The sequence below is a fragment of the Nanorana parkeri genome, unplaced genomic scaffold, assembly GCF_000935625.1.
Source record: "Nanorana parkeri isolate BGI_ZX_2015 unplaced genomic scaffold, ASM93562v1 scaffold1505, whole genome shotgun sequence".
Lineage (NCBI taxonomy): Eukaryota > Metazoa > Chordata > Amphibia > Anura > Dicroglossidae > Nanorana > Nanorana parkeri.
This window is the reverse complement of record NW_017307773.1, coordinates 323,189-348,596: the sequence shown is the minus strand read 5'-3', so window position 1 is coordinate 348,596 and position 25,408 is coordinate 323,189. Positions and strand designations below refer to the sequence as shown.

At 46.2% G+C, this 25,408-nt stretch overlaps 2 protein-coding genes across 2 annotated transcripts in view; one reads left to right on the top strand and one right to left on the bottom strand.

Annotated features, from left to right (window-relative positions):
* Positions 1 to 5,151: 5,151 nt before the first annotated feature.
* GOLT1B (golgi transport 1B) lies at positions 5,152 to 18,495 on the bottom strand. The gene is made up of 5 exons (XM_018570317.1): positions 18,408 to 18,495; positions 15,768 to 15,859; positions 14,713 to 14,891; positions 10,672 to 10,753; positions 5,152 to 5,669 (listed from the first exon to the last, which is right to left on the bottom strand). The coding sequence occupies exons 1-5, from the start codon at positions 18,493 to 18,495 to the stop codon at positions 5,631 to 5,633; spliced, it is 480 nt and encodes a 159-aa protein (XP_018425819.1). The 3' UTR covers positions 5,152 to 5,630.
* A 1,045-nt stretch (positions 18,496 to 19,540) lies between these two features.
* RECQL (RecQ like helicase) overlaps positions 19,541 to 25,408 on the top strand; it is an 18,679-nt gene continuing 12,811 nt past the window's right edge. Inside the window, exons 1-6 of the mRNA XM_018570321.1 lie at positions 19,541 to 19,612; positions 20,281 to 20,469; positions 20,695 to 20,874; positions 23,119 to 23,225; positions 23,768 to 23,966; positions 25,001 to 25,167. Coding sequence (XP_018425823.1) covers positions 19,579 to 19,612; positions 20,281 to 20,469; positions 20,695 to 20,874; positions 23,119 to 23,225; positions 23,768 to 23,966; positions 25,001 to 25,167 — 876 coding nt within the window. The 5' untranslated portion in view covers positions 19,541 to 19,578. The remainder of the gene's footprint in view (positions 19,613 to 20,280; positions 20,470 to 20,694; positions 20,875 to 23,118; positions 23,226 to 23,767; positions 23,967 to 25,000; positions 25,168 to 25,408) is intronic.

The following is a 25,408-nucleotide window of genomic DNA, read 5'->3' as shown; positions in this document are numbered from 1 at the left end:
TAAGATAAAAATTTAAAAAAGTAAACGAGAAGATAAATAAAAATGTAAAAAAAATAAATGAAAAAGTGATAAAGTAAAAAAATAAACAATAAAAAAAAATTAAAACTAACCTTGCCGCCCCTGCCCCATCCGGTTGCCATTCTCAATTGATGGGGAGGTGGGGCACATTGCGGAATCTGGCCTTGGGGCAGCAGGGAAAGTAAATCTGGCCCTGGCTGTCCTTACAAATCAAGGAGGTCACACAAAATACTAGATGGAGTAGTTTTTGTTGTGGGGTGCATTCATTTTTGCTTCACCTCATTTGAGTAAAACTGAAGATTCTGGGATATAAGTTATATTATTCACCTTACTTTCATGTCATGAGCTAAACAAATGTTCTATAAAACTCGTTATTTTTTGGAAATTGTTCTTGTGTTCACTGCGATACCGATTAAAATCTTACTGTTCAAAGAGGTGTACTCATTAATGCTGAGCACTGTATTAACGTAAGTGTAAATGAGCATTAAAACAAGCCCCCACTGACCTCTGTAGCTGTAAGCACTGCGGAGCAATTTACAGTATCTTCAAAGTTCATAACAGAAGCAATACAGTATTTCAAGTCTTTCGCTTAGCAGCTCCCCCTCCCAGCAGTGACTCAGCTCCCCTGCATCCTACTCCTAGCAGTGATTCAGCCGCTGAGCTACCCCTCAGAAGTGACTTAGAATCTCAGCTCATCATGCTTCCTCCTCCCTCCTGTAACTCAGCAGCTCATCTATCCCTGTTTAATCATTGCGGGGAGGGGGGAGCCGATTGACAGCTCAGCTCCCCTGCCAGAAGTGGCTCTGTGGCTCAGCTCTCCCTTCTCCCCACCCCAAGAAATGACTCAGCAGCTCAGCTCCCTCTTCCATCAGTAATTTAGCTTCTGACCATGCCTTGCTGGTGGTGGTGAGGGGTGAGGGTATAGCTGCTGAAGTCACATCTGGAAGAGGGGAACTGCTGAGAGATAATGACTTCAGTGCTCCTGGTGTGAGATTTGAGAATGAATTACTCCACAGTGTCTGCAACTACAGAGCTGAATGAGAGTTTGTTTTAAAGCTCATTTACTGATTGTTAGGAATACATTAATACTCAACTGTCCATAGTCTGGCCCTAGGAAGTAAACATTGCCCCCATACAAGAGTCCTGTGTATGTATTCTTCTTGAATCTTGGTGAGCTTTGTGTATTTCTTCCAGATCTGTGCCGTAATCCAGTGTGAGAGTTCCTGTAATAAAGACCGGTCACTGCTGCTCTCTCTCCTTACAGGGTGACTGGTCTTGTCTCCACCCCCTCCTGTAATAAAGACCGGTCACTGCTGCTCTCTCTCCCTGTGCAAGGTGACAGGTCTTGTCTCCACCCCCTCCTGTAATAAAGACCTGTCACTGCTGCTCTCTCTCCTTACAGGGCGACTGGTCTTGTCTCCACCCCCTCCTGTAATAAAGACCGGTCACTGCTGCTCTCTCTCCCTGTGCAAGGTGACAGGTCTTGTCTCCGCCCCCTCCTGTAATAAAGACCGGTCACTGCCGCTCTCTCATCTTGTAGAGGGTGACAGGTCTTGTCTCCGCCCCCTCCTGTAATAAAGACCGGTCACTGCCGCTCTCTCATCTTGTAGAGGGTGACTAGTCTCGTCTAGACATGTGCGTTTCGTTTCGTTGTATCCGAATTCCGAATTACAGACATAACGAATGCAAACGAATCTGAATTTCCATTTCCGAAATTCGGTAGCGTTAGTACGAACGTTCGTTTCGTTCGTTGGAGCAAAGTGACATTAGAGAAGGAGAAAAATATTTTTTCCGCCTCAAATGTCACTTTTGCTGCAAACAAACGAACGAATAAGAAACGAAAACGAAACAAACGTTCGTACTAACGCTAACGAATTTCGTCCGAATCCGAATTCCGAATTGACTTTCACACCCGAATCCTGAAAAACGAAATAACACAAATCCGAATTTAAAACGAAACGAAACTAAACAAATGTTTTGGCAGTGCACATGTCTAGTCTCGTCTACGCCCCCTCCTGTAATAAAAAACACTCGCTGCTGCTCTCTCCTTGTGCAGGGTGACTGGTCTGGTCTCCTCCCCCTCCTGTAATAAAGACCGGTCACTGCTGCTCTCTTTCCTTGTGCAGGGTGACTGGTCTTGTCTCCGCCCCCTCATGTAAGGAAGGGAGGTAGTATAATAGAAAGTGGGAGTTAGGCGTTTTCCCGGGCGGAAGGCAGATGCTGTCTGAAGATTCTGAAAAGTTGATCAAACAGAACTCAATCTAGAAATGTGGCTTCATTCATCCAAAGGGGAAATGTGTCTGCCAGGAATTGCAGCAAGTAGGATTCTTTTTATGTGCATCTGTGAAAAATAAAGCATTGAGAACTGCAACCACATCTGCCTGAGCAGAACAGCATACATATAAGGTGCTATACAGGCAATTCAGACCAATCACTGAGACACGGAGCGATATTCTTGGAGCTGCCGCTAGCTGGTCTCTCCCTTTCTTATGTTAGGCGTTTGCTGTTCCTGCATAATAAACGTCACAATAAAATAACGTACAAGTTGTGTGATGAAAAACATATAAGCTGGTTATCCCCTAGGGAAACACAACACAGAGGTATGGCAGACAGAGTAATATGCAAATTTTGACCTTACCTGTAAAAGTCAAGCTTGGCCCCGCCTCTTCTCAACCTTCCTAATGCTCAATAAAACCAACCATCACAGTAAAGGTTAAATAGGGAGGCTTAGGAGGCGAGAAAAGGGGCGTACCCGCATTTTAATTCTACAGGAAAAGTTAGCAGAAGATGTTTACCTCAATGATTAGAGGGATTACATTTTTCCCAACACATTCGGCAAATCTAAAATCAACACAAAGGTCTCTTTAAATCTTCCCAGATCTCAGAAGACAACGTCTGGATTGTAGTCCACACAGATGATGGACAGCACAGAGACAGCCACAGCTTACCTTGTGAAAGGATCTGACCCCCTTAGAACAGGGGTGGGCAAACTCCAGCTGTTGTGGAACTACAAGTCCCATGAGGCACTTGCAGCCATAGGCATGACTCCCAGAGACGGATGCATGATGGGAGTTGTAGGTTCACTACAGCTGGACGGCCGGAGTCTGCTCATACCTACCTTAGAACACAGCGGGCACAGACCAGCATGGCTTCATCAGATCCGCATCTGGTCTTATATTTCAAGCTCTAATTTGCAAAGTTAAAGATCAAATACAGGGGTTGGGACTAGAGGAACACTACCATTACTTCTGAGAGGAGTGTTCCTCTAGTCTTAGCTTTTCTCTCCAGAATATTGTTACATTTTAGATCATCTCACAATGCTATATAAAACCTGAGCTATAATAAACCTTCAGTGTACAGAAAAACCCTTTAAAAGCCCAGCGCAGGAAACATCAAGCATTCAGAAATCAGATGTGGTGAACTGGTTTGTTTCCGTATATGAAATGCTATTTCTACAGATAAAAGAGCTTTGTGTGGCCCTGAACTGGACGAGCTGGATTGTCAACTAGGAAATGTCAGGATGTGTACTTGTGTCACTTGTATGCCAACCGCATTGCTGACGTATCGCGTCACAGAGCACCCCCAGTGCCATGTGACCGTCACAGAACACCTCCATCCTAGTACCTGTGTCACAAATCGGCCTTCTTCACCCATATATTCATCATAACAGAGAAGACCCCGTCACCGTACTAGCATCACAGAGTCGCACCTATCTCCAAACCAGCGTTGCAGTGTGACCCCTTTTACTGTAACAGAATCGCGAGTTGGCCATCTTCAGCTGTATAATAATAACAAAGCAGACCCCATCACTGTACCAACATCACAGACTGCCCCCCATCATCATACCAGCATCATAGAGCAGACCCCATCACTGTACCAACATCACAGACTGCCCCCCATCATCATACCAGCATCATAGAGCAGACCCCATCACTGTACCAACATCATAGACTGCCCCCCATCATCATACCAGCATCACAGAGCAGGCCCTATCACTGTACCAACATCACAGGCTATCCCCCATCATCATACCAGCATCATAGAGCAGACCCCATCACTGTACCAACATCACAGACTGCCCCCCATCATCATAGAGCAAACCCTATCACTGTACCAACATCACAGACTGCCCCCCATCATCATAGAGCAAACCCTATCACTGTACCAACATCACAGACTGCCCCCCATCATCATACCTGCATCATAGAGCAGACCTCATCACTGTACCAACATCACACGGCAGGCCCTATTACTGTACCAGCATCACAGAGTAGACCCAATCACCATACCGGCATCATAGAGTAGACCCCATAACCGTACCGGCATCACACAGAAGGCCCTATCACTGTACCTGCATCATAGAGCAGACCCTATCACTGTACCGGCATCACAGAGTAGACCCTATCACCATACCGGCATCACACAGCAGACCCTATCGCAGTACCGAAATCACACAGCTGACCTTATTCACTGTACCAGCATCACAAAGCAGACCCTATCACAGTAGTACCGGAATCATAGAGTAGACCCCCCATTGCTGTACCGGCATCACAGAGCCGACCCTATTACAGTACCAGCATCACACAGCAGACCCCCCCTTTCCATACCAGGCTCCCCATGCAGAGCCCCCAGCACCATACCAGTTTCACCATGCAGACCCCCCCCATCACCACACCAGGGGCATAATCCAGAGATCCCCCCATCACCACACCAGGGGCATAATCCAGAGATCCCCCCATCACCACACCAGGGGCATAATCCAGAGATCCCCCCATCACCACACCAGGGGCATAATCCAGAGATCCCCCCATCACCACACCAGGGGCATAATCCAGAGATCCCCCCATCACCACACCAGGGGCATAATCCAGAGATCCCCCCATCACCACACCAGGGGCATAATCCAGAGATCCCCCCATCACCACACCAGGGGCATAATCCAGAGATCCCCCCATCACCACACCAGGGGCATAATCCAGAGATCCCCCCATCACCACACCAGGGGCATAATCCAGAGATCCCCCCATCACCATACCAGGGGCATTATGCAGACCCCCCCATACCAGACAGACCTGGGTCCAAGTTGAAAGTTTAGACATAAACAGACATTTACTGAAGACACGGCAGCCGTAGTTGGGGATGTATTTACAAAAATGGTTTATTCACACAGTAATAACCTGATTTTTATAAATCCTATTTTTTTTTTTCACTGGCTCTTAAAAATGTCTCCATCCAGCGCAGCTTTCATGCATGAGCTGTGGGCAGTCCCGGTCACAAGGGGGCGTGGCTTTTTATTCCGCATCATTATAAATAAAAAATAAAAATCCCGATTTCCTTTAGTGCAAAGAAACAGGTTCCACAGATGAACCGGACTCTGGGGGGCGGAGGACCCCCCACTGCCAAACAGAAGAGCAACATCTTGGAAAAAAACCCCTAACTTTTGTCCTTTTAATGTCAGCAACATTTGTGGACCCGAAATCTTCGAGGCGGAGGCGGTCCCTTGGGCGAGCGTAACAGCGGATTTAGTGTGATTGACTGTTCCCAGATGTGACCTCCTCCGTTCGTTTGCAATTGATGTTGTGCATTGCCCAATGACCAACCGACAACCGATCTTATACCATATTGTTACTCTCCCCGGCCTTGTCTACAAGCTGCAAGGGAAACAAGAGAGATCAGGAGGTGAACAATGACCCACAAGCATCTCAATTCATCAAGAAGTCAATGAAAGGGCAACGTCTCCAAATGAGTGAGGTGAGTGCGATGTGGTAATCACATTCTGCCAATACAGTCCCCGGTAATGTCTCTGCACCCAGAACTTATTCATATCTTGTAGGGATGCACCCATACCCATACTAGTATCCGTGCCAATGCCGAGTATCTGGGCAAGTACTCGTACTCACCCAAATGCTCCGATGCCTAGCACAATACTTGAGCTTCCGGTATCAGGAAGCCGAGCAGCGAGTCATTACACTGCACCCGGCTTCTTGATTGGCCAGAAAGCCGGCTCCATGCTTCCTCGTCACCTGGTGACGAGGGAGCATGGAGATGGCTTCCCAGCTAATCGGGAAGCCAGGTGGCGAGTTATTACACACTGCCCGGCTTCCTTAATGGGACTGCCGGTATCGGTGAGTACCAAAAAATATCCGTACTCGATACCAAAAAAACGGTATCAGTGCATCCCTAATGTCTTGGCCTGTGGCTCTTTCTGCAGCTCATGTCGGACATATTTATATGAACCTACAGTGTATTTGCTCCCTCAAACAGCAAGAGATGTATTAAAGATGATTTAAAGTGGACCGGTCATCAGATATAATATCAAAGTTAAGTTGAGTGTGCTGAGTAATGTGCAACACTTCCCTCTCACAGAGAGTACAGTATCCCCTGACCTCATCTGCTTTTCCCTCCAGAAGAACACAACCATCTTTGTTCAGGCATCATCCAGGGTCACCATCTCCTTCCTGGACTGAGATACCGGCTCAGATATGGCACAGTCATGTATATCCTGGTGTCTGTGCAGTTCACACAAATGTCTGACAAAGATCAGCCCCAGCAATCGTGACATGCTACAAAGTTACAATGCAGCAGACTGATCACTGGGGAAGGGGGACTGAGGAAATGCTTCCACTGCCTGCAGCAGACTGATCACTGGGGAAGGGGGACTGAGGAAATGCTTCCACTGCCTGCAGCAGTCTGATCACTGGGGAAGGGGACTGTGGAAATGCTTCCCCTTCCTGCAGCAGACTGATCACTGGGGGAAGGGGGACTGTGGAAATGTTTCCCCTTCCAGCAGCAGACTGATCACTGGGGGAAGGGGGGCTGAGGAAATTCTTCCCCCTGCCTGCAGCAGTACGATCACTGGCGGGCTGAGCAAATGCTTCCCCCTGCCTGCAGCAGACTGATCACTGGGGCAGAGGAGACTGGGGGAATGCTTCCCCTGCCTGCAGCAGACTGATCACTGGGGGAAGGGGGGCTGAGGAAATGCTTTCCCCTGCCTGCAGCAGTCTGATCACTGGGGGGCTGAGGAAATGCTTCCCCCTGCCTGCAGCAGACTGATAACATCATCTCAGTCTAGGCAAAGTCACTGAATGGAGGTCAAGGATGACTTTTTAGTGATAAATCTTCTGAAAAATGGTGTTGTTGCACTATATTGCGATAGGTCAAGAAATTGTTTATGTAAAATTGACAGGTCCACTTTAAAGCTGCTACAAGTGATTTGGGCAGCTTTATAGCATCGGCGGCTCCCCTGCTCTACATCTAGCCCTGCTTGCCCTCAGCAGGGCTAAATGTAGAGAGAAAACCACTTGCCCGAAACTACATGTCGCAGGCGTCGGGCGATAGGAATCGCGCACCGCTGAACTTTTACTTTAGAGCTTGTTCCTCTCTATTTTCATTATTATATTACAAAGGCAGACTGGATGTTCTCCAATTGCTCTCTGTATACCAGGATGTGTGGTCTATATACTGACTGGACAGGTGCAGAGATAAAACCAACTAGAGATTTGCATTGCCAAAGACAAAGTGTAATAAGAAAACATGACTATCAATATGAAATATAATAATAAACAAGGATTAAAAAGCAGGAACATGCATTGAGACTATTCACATGGAAGTAAAAGGTTATAGTGTTAGAAAGTTCCCTGACATCAGGCACAGAGGCACGGTCCGTGAGCACCGGGAAGTGTTTGATTTGAGAAGATTGGTAGAATGGAGACACAGTGAGAACACCCACACCCCCTCCCCCACGTCTTTCTCCACCCAAATACCATATGACAGCTCTTCCTAGGATAAGGTTCTACATCAGGAGTGGGCAACTCCGGCCCTCTAGCTGTGCTTTAACTACAAATCCCAACATGTCTCTGCCTCTGGGAGTCATGCCTGTAACTGTCAGTCCTGCAATGCCTCATGGGACTTGTAGTTGCACAACTGCTGGAGGGCAGAAGTTGCCCGCCCCTGTTCTACATCATACAGAACTTCTCCAGGAAGGCTGCTCAGTGTATAACAGCTCTTTAACTTCCAAAAGTGAGGCGAGTGCTCTGTGAAGCCTGAGCCCTTATCTGGAACATGCTGTGATGACAGGCTGGCTGTTAGAGGAGATGCTGTCATAGATCTTCTGCATAGTAATCTGTGGCAGCACCTCCCCTGATAACAAGTCCATCGTCATACAGTTGATTTCAGATATGTTCCCAGGTTTTTCACAGCCATTGAGTCTCCTTGGGAAGTGAAGGAGCTGAGGGCTGTAAATGGACCCACCTGTAAAATCACTGGACAGAATGTAACCCTCTCATGGAGAATGAGAAAATAAAATCTACGTATAGTGAATGCAGATCTCTGGAATGATAGAAATCCCTCCCATACATAATCAGAAGTAAGAAGGAAAGACGAGGACTGACCATTACTGTGGATTCTTCCCAGCCTATGTGGGCTTTAAATGTCAAAAAAAAAAAAAGAAACCTTTGTAAATGTCAGCTCTTCATACGAATGTCATCACACAGTGCGGACAGTTTCATTTTAGTGACGTGCTGTAGACATTACTGATACGTGATGTTATGGGACACAATCCCCTAAAAGCAGTAAGAGGCGGCACTATGGACACGTCTTCTCTCAGAGGTGGGAGAACAGAGCTGTTAGTCTGTGGTGGGGCTCCTGACCCCATCAGAATAAGATATAGACCTACAGGGTGGTGGTGGTGGTGGTGGGTCAAGTTCCTCTTTAAGGGACCTAGCTAGGACCAGAAGGCCCATTTGATGTCCAGGGGGCTCAACTACAACCAGGGGGATAGTACAGCTAGTCAGAGCTGCACACCTGCCTGTCACCTCACAAAGTAGGATGTTTTATAGACAGTACACAGATTTGTAAGACGAGTCACCAGCACACAGGTTCAGGATGCAAACCTAATCCAATTTATTGCAAATGCATCACATAAAGCTAATGTATCGGAGAAGGGGGCGCACACAAGGTCCTCTCCTCAAGGCAACACAGTGCTGGTACTTAGGGCCCCTTCTGCCTTCATCTGTCTGGTGGCACATGATCTGATGGCAAATGTCTACAAGGGGATTTCCCTTACTGTGGAGATTACACTTCCTGTTGTAGGAGACATATAAATTACAGCCCAACTACAGCAAACACCCTTTTAGGCAATTACAACATGGATTGAGGTTAAAAATATATGGATAACAATGAGGCTTGGTGGAACAAATAGTTTGACCCCAACCTCTGTGACTGTCATTTTTGCTGGACATCTTGGTCTGTTACAGTAAGTGGGAAAAAATGGATATACTGCCGGGATTAACAACTGATAAAACTATGTTACCGGGGACTCCAAACAAATACTGATGTTCATGCTACTGGCAGACTGTCATTTCAGATTTTTGCCCAGATTTCCAACAATTTGTTTTGGCTTCCAGAACTGTATAATAGTTTTATAAGATACGCAAGAACTGCAATTTTCACTGCGCATTAATAAACCTTTACATTTCAGGTTTAACCCTCCAACCTCCACCAAACACTGAAATATCACTCTAGGTGGTTTTGCTCTCCAATTAAAGAACTCCAGTTAAAAGCAAGGGCTAAGTGCTCGTTTTTGTCTAGGTGCTGAAAAAAGTAAAAACAAAAAGGCTATACTCACTAGGAGATGCACCGATACCAGTTTTTCGGTATCAAGTACGAGTACCGATATTTTTTTTCCGGTACCCGCCAATACCGAATACCGATACCGGAAGTCCCATTGAAGGAAGCCAGGCAGAGTGTAAAGACTCGCCACCTGGCTTCCCGATTAGCATGAAAGCCGGCTCCATGCTCCCTCGTCACCAGGTGACGAGGGAGCATGAAGCCGGCTTTCCCGCCAATCAGGAAGCTGGGCAATGTGTAATGATTCGCTGCCCAGCTTCCTGATACCGGAAGCTTAAATATCGGGCTAGGCATCAGAGTATTTGGTCAAGTACGAGTACTCGCCCAAATACTCTGCATACTAGTATTGGTGCATCCCTACTACTCACGCGACCATCTGAGTCGGTTCTCTGCTTCTGTGATTACTGGAGCTTGTCTGCTGCACAGATGGATTGGTCCTGGCATCCTCACATCTATGCACAGTGTATAGAGCATGATGACACTGGGATCCTTAGACCGCTGAAGCAGAGGGGAACAGACGATTGAGACACCGGTCTAAGAACAAGCCAGCTCAGGTGGTCTGGCGAGTATTTTTTTAGCACCTAGACACAAATGAGTACTTAACTCTTGAAGTGCAGGGGTAGCCCCACTGTAAGGGTTAATAAAAATGTTCTTGGAGTAAACCTAACCAAAAGTACATATTTTGGATCAAATCATTTAGGTGTACGAGGCAAGCTGTTAGATTGTTAATCCTTTCCACCTCTCTGTAATGGAAATGGAAAGAATAAACACACATAGGTGTGAAGCTGCAGTAAAATAAGACAATGGTATCTGTGCTTCCTCAGTATTCCTTCCTGAGTAACAAGCTGTGCACTTCAGTGCTAGACCACCAGGTGGCAGCACATCACACTGTATAAGAGCACAGGGATACCAGTGCATGCATCCTATGTATACACAAGGACAGGTCTTACAGTGACCCTCATTAAATGAACCAGATCAGACAAATGAGTAGAGTGACAATTCCGGAGAATGTTATGTCCGTCTTACCGAGCTTATTCCAGGTAAATTCAGAATGGATCCTAATACAGGGACTCTTCGGATGAAACCTACAACCACCGGGAAAAATCCCCTAATAGAAAGAAAATAAAATGTTAATCCGACATGCAATAACCACCTCAGTACCAGCTTGTTACAGCCCTTCCTTTTCAGGCTCACTGACAATTATTCTCTCATGCAACACTGAACCCAAATTAAAGTGATACTAAACTCAGATGGTAAAAACTTTAAAAATGCATTCAAGTATCGTCACTATTAACAAAAATGTATCTTATTTGTGCATCACTCAGCTGTAGATCCTCAAATCATCTCTGAATTGGTGCCGACACTGTCCTTCCTTCTGGAGGGTGCAACTGTTGTTCCCCATGGTCCCGGTGTGTGTTGTAAAGTAGTCACTGCTCTAAGCTCGCTCCCAGGATGGACTACAATCTCACTACAAATTAGTAAACTAAACATGAGATTGTGAAACATGAGAAGGTAAGGAACTTGGAAGCATTTTTAATATTTAACTCCTGAGTTTAGTGTCACTTTCATTTTATATATTTTTGGGCTACATGGAGCTTTCTTTTGGTGGTATTTAATAACCACTGGGTTAAGTATATACATTCTATAGGGGTGTAGGGTTGGGGGTAATACTTACCACGGTCAAAAGCAATGTGAGCATGCCTGGGCAGTTAAAACAATCTCTCCGAATAGAAGGTGCCCTGGCCGACCATTTAAATGATTTATATGGCAACCTTACAACTATTCCTGAGGTTGCTTTCCTTATCCTGGCTCCAGAGAGCATCAAATCAGATCTCTCCTATCATTTATTTTATCTGCTGCTCACCAAATTATCCCTGCTTTCTGGAAAACGTCCGCTACTCCCAATGTATCTCACTGGGTCAATGCCATGAATGATATCATGCAAATGGAGGAGCTATTGCCAATAGCTTCTGATACCTATGACGCCTGGATAAATTATTCATCCTCAGACTGTCTTAGACGCAGACTCTAATTTGCACTTTGGTCAATGCCTGCCTTCCTTGGGGTGAGGTAGGATTTGGATGCAGTCTTAATGCCAAAGAGACTTCCCCCACCACGGGCACTCTTTCCCCTTTTTTTCCCCACTCTTCTTCTACTTCTCTTTATTTCTCTTCTGCTTACCCTTTCAACAACTCATTTTCATTTCTGTTTTAATCTCACATATGATCATCGGACCTTGGCTTTAGATAAGGTTTGCCTTGTACTGCGTATGACCACATGATGTAATCGTTTTATTACTATGACTGGGATGTGTCCTTGGTCGGCTCTTTTCTCTCCAAGTTCTTTACCGATAATTTTTCTGGTTATGCGGTGTAACAAGGACACTCCACTGTAGTCCAGGTAAGTCAAGTAAAACGCAGTTGATTTAGGGCAAACACAAATATACAATTCCATCCACAGGGTAGACCTCCCCTGTGCACAAGACGGTTTCTAGCCGCAACATAAATGACAGTCTTTTAGCTTCGCTCTGTAGCTTTCCACAGCTCCAAGACACTCACGCTGTTCCCCCCTCGTGAGCCCTCAATCTGCTCTCTTAGCAGTCTGTACCACAGGTCCTAGGGTCACCGACCTTCCTGACATCTCCCCTCGTGGACACTCACTCTGCTCTTTCAGCAGTGCGTCCAACAGGTCCCTTGGGTCACCGACCTTCCTGACCTCTCCCAGCCACCCCTGGCTGTTCTTTGTGCGTCCAGCACGCACCTGAGTTTGTCTGTGTCCGTGTGCTCCCTCCAACACTCCTCTCTGAGCAATGGGCTGGCTTACTAATGAGGCTGTTCTCAGCCACCTGTTCAGCCCAAGCTGGTCATTGGCAACACCTGGCCCCAGGACTGGAGATCTCATCCCACCCAGAGCTCTACGAAATCTCCAGAGCTCCAGATCCCAGCTACAATTAGGAAAACCTGGACTACAGTGGAGTGTCCTTGTTAAAGCGGATTGAGTGCGGACACCCGGGCTTAATCGTTACCTGTTCTTTTTCTGATATTTACTATGCTGTAGTTTTGATGATCTATTTTTGTTCACTTTATTGTACGTCTCCTGTTTTGTTCTATAAAGACAGATTCAACCAGAATTTGAATGCCCAGTTGTGGGGCACTTAAATTTGCTCTCACCTCCCTCTCCATGTTCCATTATGACCTTCTGTGTACTGGGATCTGCTCTCAAGTGCTGGTTGTGCTGTCTGACTTTTCTCTACAATTCATCACTAGCCAGTACCTCTCATGTAGCAATTTATAGAACTTCCACAAGTCCCTGTCACTTTGATTGGTGCAGAGCCACTACGACTGGCTGTTATCATTTTGCCTGTGATCTGCACTGTCCAATGACAGCTCAATTACAGGCATTGACTGGCGTGAGCATGCCTGTTTAAAGTAGGCACTTATATCAAAGGTGATCTGACTGGCTGGCTGTTTAATTACTAGGGGTGCACCGATACCGATATTAGTATCCGTGCCCATGCTGAGTATTTGGGCAAGTACTCATACTCGCCCAAATGCTCAGATGCCTAGCCCAATACTTCCGGTATCAGGAAGCCGGGCTGAGAGACATTACACACTGCCCAGCTTCCTGATTAGCCGGGAAGCCAGCTTCATGCTCCCTCGTCACCTTATGACGAGGGAGCATGGAGTCGGCTTCCCAGCTAATTCCTGATTGGCCAGAAAGCCGGCTCCATGCTTTCTCGTCACCCAGTGACGAGAAGCATGGGGATGGCTTCCCGGCTAATCGGGAAGCCGGGTGGCGAGTCTTTACATGCCCCCTGGCTTCCCGGCTAATCAGGAAACCAGGTGGTGAGTCATTACATGCCGCCTGGCTTCCTTAATGGGACTTCCGGTATCGGTATTGGCGAGTACCGGGAAAAAAAATATTGGTACTCGTAATCGAGATACCGGTATCAGTGCATCCCTATTAATTACAATGACCAGCCGTGGGGTGGTTATAGAATGCATCAGATCCATTCTCTAAAAGCTGCAAAACTGAAGACACCCAAGTTCCTGGGAGAAGGAAGCTAAAACTGCCAATTTCCACCAAATCTCAGCTATAGAGTGGAAGAGATGATAAACCCCTCTGCTTTCCCAGAATCCTCCACTCTGGAGCTGATGACATTTAAGGTGCCCATACACCTTACGATTATCGGACGAAACGTTTCGTCCGATGATCGAATAGCCGTACGATTTTTGTACGGCAGCCCCATCCTGCCCCGATGATCGCAAGATTAATTTAGCCGTAATTAACGAAAAGCACCTGGACGAAATGCGGTAATTGATTTGTCGTATTTTCGTTCGCGCATGCTCAGTGTAGATCGTACGACTTTTGACGGACGGAAACGCCAGCAACCTTACGACAATCGTACGATCGAGCAAAGTTTTCAAACATGCTTGAACGTCAAAAGTCGTACGATTGTACAGTAATGTCGGTTCGGGCACTGTATTCACACGTACGATTGCCGTTCGAAAAGTCGATCGCATACGATTATCGTAAGGTGTATGGGCACCTTTAGAATATATGCACTATTTACACACACAGACACATTTTAAAGTTCAGCTGGGCTTTAAAGCTGAATTGCAGGCTGGAAAAAAAAAAGGGTTTACTTTTTCCAGCCCGGAGTTCAGCTTTAAAGGATGCTTCTTCTTCTGCAGCTTAACTCCATTCAAATGAATGAATTACACTATATTTAGGATGGTGTCAATTATAAGTGAAATTCTGGGCAATTGGTATGTCTTAAATTGGTGAAAATGGCCAATTTAAATCCCAATGGCCCCTATAGGTCTATTTCTTGATAGACCTATGGGGGCCATGGTGCTATCGGAGACATCCTCTCTAGCCTGCGTTCTTGTGCTGGGATCTGACACCAACACATGTGCAGGACTGAGAATGACTACTTGAACAATGGCAGTTCCTGGGACCAACAGCAGTGGCACAGATACAATGATTTGTCTCTGCTCACTCTCCCATAAGTGATATGATAACAATATGCTGTCAATGCAAGGTTGTCCTGGTCTTGCCAGTTACCTGAAAAGCAGGAAGAAGCCATAGATCTCGAGTACCATCCCGATGAGAGGCCAGCCGATGAGGACCACAAACACTCCGCCCAGGAAGAACGCTGTGGCTTTAACTTTGTGCTTTTGGAAGAAGAAGCGGAATGTTCTCTCTAGTCCGATGACAAAGGCCAATCCAGCCACAAACAGGACCTGGAACAAGAGAAGAGGCGAGAGCTGCTTGATAGGGCACTGCAGCAGATCCTTTCCTTCCACGTGATCAAGATAAGGCAGAGAAGAAAGGTTTTGCTTACAGAAACCACTAAGACATTAAATTAAAGATAAACAGACTTCACTAATAGGACAGAATAGCAGACCTGAATTCCAGACCTGAATTTAGAGAGTATCCCCAATAGTCCGGAATGTAGTGCACTGATATCTAATTGGCAGCCAGGGGAAACCCTTTGTTCTTCCCTATTGAAAAAGTCCAGTCAAGTCTTGTGTTCCTTTCAAGACTAACCCATACCAGTTACGTAGAATCAAATACTATGGCCATGCAGAGCAAAGTGACAAGCCCTCTTAGTAGCCTCTAAACCTGCCCCCCGGTACTTATCCTCCCTCTTCTCAACCCAGAACTCACCCTCCCGCCATTGTTCTGTTCACCTGCAGAAGAGAGGAGTCTAAACCAAGACTAAGGATAATGACCTTCTTCCTTCCCCATATAATAGTATGTCTGGGTATGGGGGAGCAGATGACCTGAGAGGCCAACTAGCAAACCTGAACACTAAGTATATCTCAGGGGTCTTGTAGATGAACGTAGATGTAGGCGAGTTTAGGGAAAGTAAGTATCACTGATTAGGGGTCAAGGCTGCTCTATTGAAATGACCTGTCACATTGTTCTGAATGTCAAAGCGACAGATTCTATTTAACGAGGAAATGCCCTTTCTGGAACATCTGCTTTGGGATCCAGCGCAGGGCTGTTCTGACACGTGGATTATATGGATAATATGTTGGGATTATTCCATCTGACATTGGCAAGATATCACCTCCAGCTCCATCCCAAAGAATTCCCTGCACGGCCTCACTTACGTTTCCGATGGCAAGCAGAGCCTTGTCAAAGAACAGCAGCATGCCGAACAACAGGAAGAAAACGCCGAAGCCAGTCAGGCCCATTCCGATCTCTGGGAAAAACAAAATACACAATGAGCAATACAGGAAGAGTGACATTGTATTCACATCACTGATACAACATATACAAACTATAGGAGGAGTGACATTGTATCCACATCACTGATACAACATATACAAACTATAGGAGGAGTGACATTGTATCCACATCATTGATACAACATATACAAACTATAGGAGGAGTGACATTGTATTCACATCACTGATACAACATATACAAACTATAGGAGGAGTGACATTGTATTCACATCACTGATACAACATATACAAACTATAGGAGGAGTGACATTGTATTCACATCACTGATACAACATATACAAACTATAGGAGGAGTGACATTGTATTCACATCACTGATACAACATATACAAACTATTGGAGGAGTGACATTGTATCCACATCACTGATACATCAAATACAAACTAAAGGAGGAGTGACATTGTATTCACATCACTAATACATGAAATACAAACTATAGGAGGAGTCACATTGTATCCACATGACTGATACATTAAATACAAACTAAAGGAGGAGTGACATTGTATTCACATCACTAATACATTAAATACAAACTATAGGAGGAGTGACATTGTATTCACATCACTGATACATCATATACAAACTATAGGAGGAGTGACATTGTATCCACATCACTGATACAACATATACAAACTATAGGAGGAGTGACATTGTATATGATGTATTAGCGATGTGGATACAAACTATACAGGAATAATGACATTGGAATAACATCACTAGTACACTGTATACAAACTATACAGGAGGAACAACATTGTATCTACATCACTAATACATCATATACAGGCGGAGTGACAGTGTATCCACATCACTAATACCTCATATACAAACGATACAGGAGGAGTGATGGTAACATTGTATATGATGTATTAGCAATGTGGATACAATGCCACTCCTCCTATAGTTTGTTGTATCCACATTGCTAATACATTGTATGTTTTCTCACTTACCAAGAAATACACCTACTATGACACCGAGAGACCTGCTTCCTATTCCACTTTTTAAGCAATACAAACCTGACAAGGGTTTGAACCCATCACCAATTCAAACCAAGGAAAAGCTTGGCTGTACACACACTTTAATAGATGGCGGGATGTCATAGATTGAGCCTGTGAATAAACAGTGTGTATGAGGAGTGGGAAGGCGTGTGTGACAGATGGATGGTGGACACAGGGCACCCAGACATCTTTTATTATGATGATCAGGAACACTATTAGGAGTGCAGGAACACAGACAGAATATCACTTGTGGGCGGAGTGGCTCTTTAATAAAGACTCATGTGAGAACACAGAGGAAGAGTCCATGACATGAGAAGTGGCACAGGTGTGATTGGATCTATGCAATGCTGCACAGATGTTCGCAGGATCTATGTTCCCAGAACGACTGCGCAGGAGCCTCCCATATGCAGGGCCGACCTACTGTCTAATGGAGGAGGAACTACATGTCCCAGCAAGACGGCTGCCAGGACTCATGCTGAGCGGGAGATGCCTGGGGACTCACTGCTACATTATAACACTTCTATGTCAGGGTCTCCTCCTCTGATATGGTGGTGGTAGATGGACAGGAGCTGTCAGTGATACATTCTATATAATGTATATTTATCTCGGGGGTGATCCTGGGTTTCATGCTGTATGATGTGCTCCTTGTATCACATTATATTATATATCCTGGTGTCAGCGATACATTATATATTATACATAACCTGGGGGTGTCCCCCGTCCTCTGTATATGTGATATGAAGGGTGATGAGCCATCAGTATACAATACATATACATGTATGTATTTCCTGGGGTGTCCCCCCTCCTCTGTATATGTGATATGGGTGTGATGAGACATCAGTATACAATACATATATGTATTGCCTGGGGTGTCCACCTCCTCTGTATATGTGACTTGGGGAGTGATGAGCTGTCAATATACATTATATATAAATCACAGGGTGCCCCCCTTCTTCTGTATATGTGATATGGAGGGTGATGAGCCATCAGTATACAATACAGATACATATATGTATTTTCCTGGGGTGTCCCCCTCCCCTGTATATGTGACCTGGGGGGTGATGAGCTGTCAATATACATTATTCGACTCGTTCGCTAGCCAATCAGAGCGCGGCAGGCCAAATGGAGTCTCTGCAGCCTATGCGAGAGCAAAGCGGTGCCGGCTGGGTGACCAATCAGGATGCTGCGCAGGTATGACGCAATGAGAAGGCGCGAGATGTGATTGGCCGAAGTCCGGATGGTGTGGAGCGGTAAGTGGAGCAGGAATTCTCTGTTGGTACACCTGTGAACTTATCACCCCAGAGCAGGACAGCCCTAGAAGGTGACAGGTCCTGTGAAGGGCCCCATTGAACTAAATGATAACTTTCCCTTCTCCCTTCCTGTTTCTTTCTGCTCCTCTTTTGGCTTAATCCCCAATGCCTGTTTTATGGTGGCATTTGCTGCTTTTGGGAAGAACCCTGAATACCAGGGGGGCGGAGAGAGGGAAGGAGCAGGATAAACCTCACCTGCAATTGCTATGTTGCAGTACAGCATTGTAGAATTTGCATGCATTGGTGCATTGCGGCGCCATTCGCGTTTGGACCCTCGGCGCATGTCTAGAAACAACGCAATGCACCACAAACCATGATATGCAGCGCCCTGTAAAAAATGCGGCAGGTCTTGTGCTTTCATATATTAAGGTGCGTTATAGCCAATCTACCCTGCTGGGTTATTGTATTCTGACAGCCGGCACCCACAGCTGTCAGATGCAGCACCGCTCATCGTGAATAGATCCCCAGCACACTTTCAGAATGCAGCTGATTGGCTGCAATCATTCATTCAGCAAAACTTTTCCACCCGGCTGACAAAAGTTGATCAAAAAAAATCAGCTTATGTTGAGCTGCGTGGTGCTAGCAAGGCCTCACACATATCAGCCAATTTGGCAGGAGGGGGATCAAATGTGATCCGTGTATGGCCAGCTTCTGTGGAGGGTGCTAAGATTTCAATGGAGGGGCCCCTATGATGGCGGTCTTAGAGCCAGATCCCCTCGCACTGTCATCTTGTGATGACCCTTCCAACTGATCAGCAGCAATCACACCACGTCCTTTACTGTGCATGTTCCCCTTGGGGGGGGGGGGGGGGGGGGGGGGGGGCGGTGAGGAGTGGGGGGCAGGGAGAAGAGACAGCCAAGATTATCATGGTGACAGTTATATATACCTCTGTGTCCCCTGGGCTGCTTGCAGTGAATGTCTGTCAGGGCTCCATGGGCAGTCTGTCAGCTCCACTGGGGGTGATTGTGGGTTTCGGGGTGTATGCCAGGGGGCTCATTAAGTATTGGGAGCCTGCCACCCCCTAGCCATGACATAAACCAGTGTGGAGGGGCCTATGGTTTGGGGATGGCGGAGGAGGAGCAGTAGCTGTCCATTGGGTGTTCTTTTTAGGGAATTCCATATATGAGATAGTCCTCCCGTCTGTACATTATAAGGATATCACAATCGTGACCGCTGTCACTGCACTTCAGTTGCGGCATCATCCTTTACGCCCTGCAGGCCGATCTTGTATCCTTATACAGTAACATATGACATACTCCAAGCTTCCTCCAGGGGACTGAGGCTTGGTAGGAAGCTGCATCGTTCATATAAAGCACAAATATGTTGTGCTGACAGATCTGTCTTCTCTGCTTACAGTGATTCAGTTATGGAAGAGAACATGGAGTCTGATGAACTGTCAGGTATGTCATCTGCTGTCATTGGGCCAGAGCTGGGCAAAAAATATGTCCACCCCAGAAGACTCCGTGAAATGGAATGTCCGAGAATAAGTGAATTAGATAGAGGAAGGAGCAGAGTCCTCTAGCAGTGCAGAGTATTTTTCAGGAGAGGAGAGTTCGTTAGAAGAAGGAGCACAGTCCTCCAGCAGCGCAGAGTATTTCTTCAGATGAGAGTTAGAGGAAGGAGATGAGTCCTCCAGCAGGGCAGAGTATTTCAGGAGAGGAGAGTTAGATAGAAGGAGCAGAGTCCTCCAGTATTTCAGGAAAGGAGAGTTAGATAGGGAAGGAGCTTCCTTAATGGGAATCGCAGAGTATCAGCAGGGCAGAGTATTAGATAGAAGGAGCAGAGTCCTCCAGTATTTCAGGAAAGGAGAGTTAGATAGGGAAGGAGCAGAGTCCTCCAGCAGTGCAGAGTATTTCAGGAGAGGTAGATAGAGAAAAGAGCAGCACAGAGAAGTCTTATTTATATATTTAACAGGACAGCGGCGTGCTGGTATGATAGTGGTGATTTGTTTGCTGGAATGTGCTGCATCTTTTTCCTGTTCAAAATACAGTGTAAATACATCTTAGGAAGACGTGTAATGATCGAGGTGTCCCTCTGTGTCCTCTCTTCTTTCTCTCTGTTGTTGCAGCACTGGTAGATGAGCTGGAGGAGGTCAGTACAGAGTTACAGGCCATCGAGGTGCAGATCCAGGAGCTGGTGGACAGGCAGCAGGAACTACTGCAGAGGAAGAACAGTCTGAAGAAGAAAATCCAGAGAGTATCAGAGGATGCAGAAGCCGGGACCAGCTCTGAATCTAAAGACGACTGGAACAAAGAAGGTAAATTCCACAATCAAACTCCATTCAGGCCGTTTAGATAAATGGGAACTGCAGCTTTTTTGTGCTGCTCAGAAACCACATATGATGATATGGATGAAAATATAGAATTATATACAAGGATACCAGAAAAAAAAGTTAAGAAAGATTGTTGGAAGACTTTAGTAAATATTTGGCCTGTGTTGTAGGTATACCTACACACTGACCTTGTCATTTTTCTTTCATTAGACTTTGCCTGGTCGCAAAGGGTGAGTGAAGAGCTGCACAATTCCTTCCAGCTGGACACCTTTCGGAACTTGCAGCTAGAAACCATAAACGCCACAATGGCCGGGAAAGACGTTTTCCTCATAATGCCGACCGGAGGTGGGAAGAGTCTGTGCTACCAGCTGCCGGCTGTGTGCTCAAAAGGTGAGGGCGGTAGCTTGGGGTCCTTCTTCGCCTTATGTAATGTTGCAGTGTTGCAATATGATGTAACAACAGTACAGAATGGAGACACAATTAATGACACCACCTTGCAGAACGAGTCTTCCCTATATTCTTTCCCACAAAAATAACGAATAATGCAAGGTTTAGGTTTGCAGGTTTATTTCTATTTTTGCGAGAATATTTGAATATGAGCGGATAACTACATACCTATATAGCTAGGGCTACTGAGTGATCCGCAAAGCCTGTATTGGAGCTGCAATTATTGATAGTCTACAGAAAGAAGCAGGGAGCTCACTTTTTTTAAATTTTATTTACGTTGCTCTTAGTGACCAGAAGCGGTGTTCAAGCTGTAGAGATATGAGCGCTGAAATAACTCATCACATGATCAACAGACCAGAAAGTGCACTGTCATATCAGTTTGGTATTCTGTGAATGCAAAACAAGAAAGTGTAGCACCCCTCTGACCCCTAGAAGCATGTGGGGGATGTCAGAGGCAGGGTGGGCTGACATTTCATCTCAGGGTCCTTAGCCGGTGCAGGGGTGCAAATGTAAAGTGTGGCGCCAGTCACTTTAGGGGGTTTTCAAAGATTTTATTCCTTCATTAACTCATATGAGAGAGGTGTAAGCGCTACAGACACCTAGGGTAGAGACTCTAGACTTGCCGACCACGCCTAGGGTAGAGACTCTAGACTTGCCGACCACGCCTAGGGTAGAGACTCTAGACTTGCCGCCCACGCCTAGGGTAGAGACTCTAGACTTGCCGCCCACGCCTAGGGTAGAGACTCTAGACTTGCCGCCCACGCCTAGGGTAGAGACTCTAGACTTGCCGCCCACGCCTAGGGTAGAGACTCTAGACTTGCCGCCCACGCCTAGGGTAGAGACTCTAGACTTGCCGCCCACGCCTAGGGTAGAGACTCTAGACTTGCCGCCCACGCCTAGGGTAGAGACTCTAGACTTGCCGCCCACGCCTAGGGTAGAGACTCTAGACTTGCCGCCCACGCCTAGGGTAGAGACTCTAGACTTGCCGCCCACGCCTAGGGTAGAGACTCTAGACTTGCCGCCCACGCCTAGGGTAGAGACTCTAGACTTGCCGCCCACGCCTAGGGTAGAGACTCTAGACTTGCCGCCCACGCCTAGGGTAGAGACTCTAGACTTGCCGCCCACGCCTAGGGTAGAGACTCTAGACTTGCCGCCCACGCCTAGGGTAGAGACTCTAGACTTGCCGACCACGCCTAGGCTACAGACTCTAGACTTGCCGACCACATCCCAGCTTCATCGTGCAGAGGGCTTTTAAACTAATTTCAGTAACACTGTGTATTGTAAAACCTTAGCTGGTTAGCAGACATAGCACAGAACTCCCAGGAGGAGACATCTGACTTCCTGCGAGGTCCAAGCCCACTTCTGGCTTCCATGGCACCTGGGACAGAAGAAGTTCCTCCCTTGTTCTCCATCTCAGGCACTACTTTCCCCTTCACTGGCAGGACAGCTGCAGACCCTGACTGGGTCTCCATACCTGACCACCTGCAGGCTCAGGCCTGGTTAGACAGCACTTCATGCACCCTCTCCCAGGCAGGAGGCCAAGGGGAGGAGACACTCACATGGTCAGCTCTGAATATTTATGTCCTTCCCCAGCATCCAACACTAGCCATTAACCTCCTAGTGATTGGCTAGGGTGACACATATATTCATAACACCCCACCATTTGGATGCTCTGCACTGTGGCAAGGTTACACCCAGCAGCAGGCAGATGCAAACAATAACAGAGTGCTTAGGAGAAATCAAATCGGCACAGACTATCAAATTGGCTAGACTGGATACAGTCCAGCAGACTAAATTTAAGGAGTCAATCTTCTTAGGGCGAGGTGGCTACATATGAACACCATCCCTGAACCCCCAAATTCTATGTACACAGTGCTGGATTCACTGTCTTTGACCTCCTACAGTATTGGGTATAATGTCACTTAACCCCCATTTCTGGTACAAAGTGCTTGCATTTGAAGTCCCGAAGTCCCTCGCTCCTGTAGCCGGTTGGGTAATAATAGAGTTGCAGGTGTTGCAGCCCATCCATGCTCAGATAATAGCGTCATTATTTGTGTGATTGTGTGAGACTGAGTGATGTAAGAAGCACTCTTTCTTTAGAATACACAAGACTCTCATTTCGATGCATGACTTCTTTTTTTCTATTAAATGTGGAGAACGCACCCCTAACTTACTCCCTTATTTTAGGTCTCACGCTGGTGATCTGTCCACTTGTGTCCCTGATGGAAGATCAACTGATGGTACTGGAGCGCCTGGGGGTCTCCGCCACCTCTCTCAACGCAGCAAGCAGTAAGGTTGGTACTCCAGCCATGACGTATGGATCACATTTTTCATGCCACTGGCATAGATAAAGGGTAACTGCACTTTTAGTAATGCTGTCTCTGCTCATACTGACATATGCATGCCTCATTCACCAGCAGACTAAAGTTCTGATTATCCATTTTACTGAGTCCATCTAAGTTTTGTTAAAATCTACTGACCCTTGATGAAGGGGTGGAGTTGTTGGCCCCTGAAAAATATTGAGTGTTTTATGCTATCTTATGATGAGCAATTTGGACTCCTTTACTCACTCTTAATAATGATCCCCCTCCAGCAATTTCCCCCCTTCCTTCAAAGTCTGCTACTCTTCTGGCCTTTTGCTGTGTTGCCTGCTCTTCAGAGGTTTTTCTGCCTGGATGAATGAATGGAACATATACTTTAAATGTATGGAAGAATAAGAGCTTGTGCGTGAGCTGGAGTTTTTCGATTGTCACACTGAAGGATAAAGCAGTTGGTGCTTGTATGGAATCAGGCATTACTTTTGTAAGTGATGATGTCCTGCATGTATCCACCTCAGGAACATGTGAAGTGGGTGCACAGCGAGATGATTAACCGCAACTCAAAGCTGAAACTCATCTATGTCACACCGGAGAAAATCGCCAAGAGCAAACTGTTCATGTCGCGGCTGGAGAAGGCCTATCAGGCAGGGCAGCTGGCGAGGATCGCGGTAGATGAGGTCCATTGCTGCAGCCAGTGGGGACATGACTTCCGACCAGGTGAGAAATCCAATGGTTTTGGTGAAGAGAGAAAATGTGATGGTGCCCATGACAGCCAGTCCGCATTCAACTAGATGTATTAGCATTACAAATATACTTTTATTTTCATCAGTTGATATGGACCTGAATGTAAATTAGGATTTGTATGTTATAGGGAACAGCTAGAAATGTTCTTTTTTTTTTCTAATTGGTACCCTTAAAAATTTACCTTTTTTTAGTCTTACATTTTTCCTGGAAAAAATGCAGTGCACTGCTTCCGCCTAGGCACTCCTGTTCTGTAACCTCATAGCTGTATATCTGCAGTGTGACATCATATAAGGCACTGCTGCCTCTGACTGCTGGTCTCAGGAGATTTGGGGTGTGATTTTGGTGATGTCACTACTGTGCTGCTCGCTGTTCTCCTTGCTGGAGAGGAAGCTGTACCTCAGGAACTGCAGTGCAAGGATCTCCCTGCTACTGTTTTATTAATTCTATGAATCTGGGCTTCCTCCACCTCTATCATTATCCCTCCAGTAAAGAAATCTCCAGTCATCAGGGGATAGCTCTGGCACGAGCAAGCTAACCCCTGCTCCTCTTATCAAGTTGGACACCTTCACGCAGTGACACAGTGCTGAACAAGGCATGGCAAGTTAGTAATGAGGATCAGGTGCAGGGAATATTGGTGGCTAGTCTTTTGTTCCCTGTTTGCCTTTTTTTTTGGCACAGCTTCCACAGTACAGGTCCTCTTTAAAGCCTCATAAGCATAAAACAGTCATTGACTGTCCAGTTTGTATCGATATTTGACATCGTCATAGTCTTTGGTGTTTTTGTTTGTTTTTTGTTTTGTGTGACTCTCCTCCGCTTGCAAAGTTTTGAATTTGGCTGATGAATTTAAAAATTGCAGATGACTGTTGCACCGTATATTTCCTCATTCAGTTTGAGGCTTCATCCTGCTACTGGATGTTGCTGTTCACACATATTCATGTCCCATAGAGATTTACAGGGGTAGTGCACCTGAATATGATTTTATGGCATGTTTAATTTCTGTTTTTCAGACTACAAACTTCTGGGTATCCTAAAGCGCCAGTTTCCCAACGCCCCTTTGATTGGCCTGACCGCCACGGCAACCAGCCACGTATTAAAGGATGCCCAGAAAATTCTTTGTGTTCAGAAGCCGATCACCTTTACCGCTTCTTTCAATAGACCCAACTTGTTCTATGAGGTATGATGGGTCTCTGTGGTTTTAACTCTGCTGATACTTGATAATGATTATTTCCACTCTGACATCATTCATACTCCATCTACTCATCTGTGGCCACATAGAAAACACATTCAGTTGGGACTCACACTGCTTGTATCACTATGGTGAGGATGTGGAACAAGCAAATGCTTTGCAGGGACCCCCTACATACCTATCACTCCACTGCCTCCCCCCCCCCCCCCCCCGCGCCCTCAAAACCCCC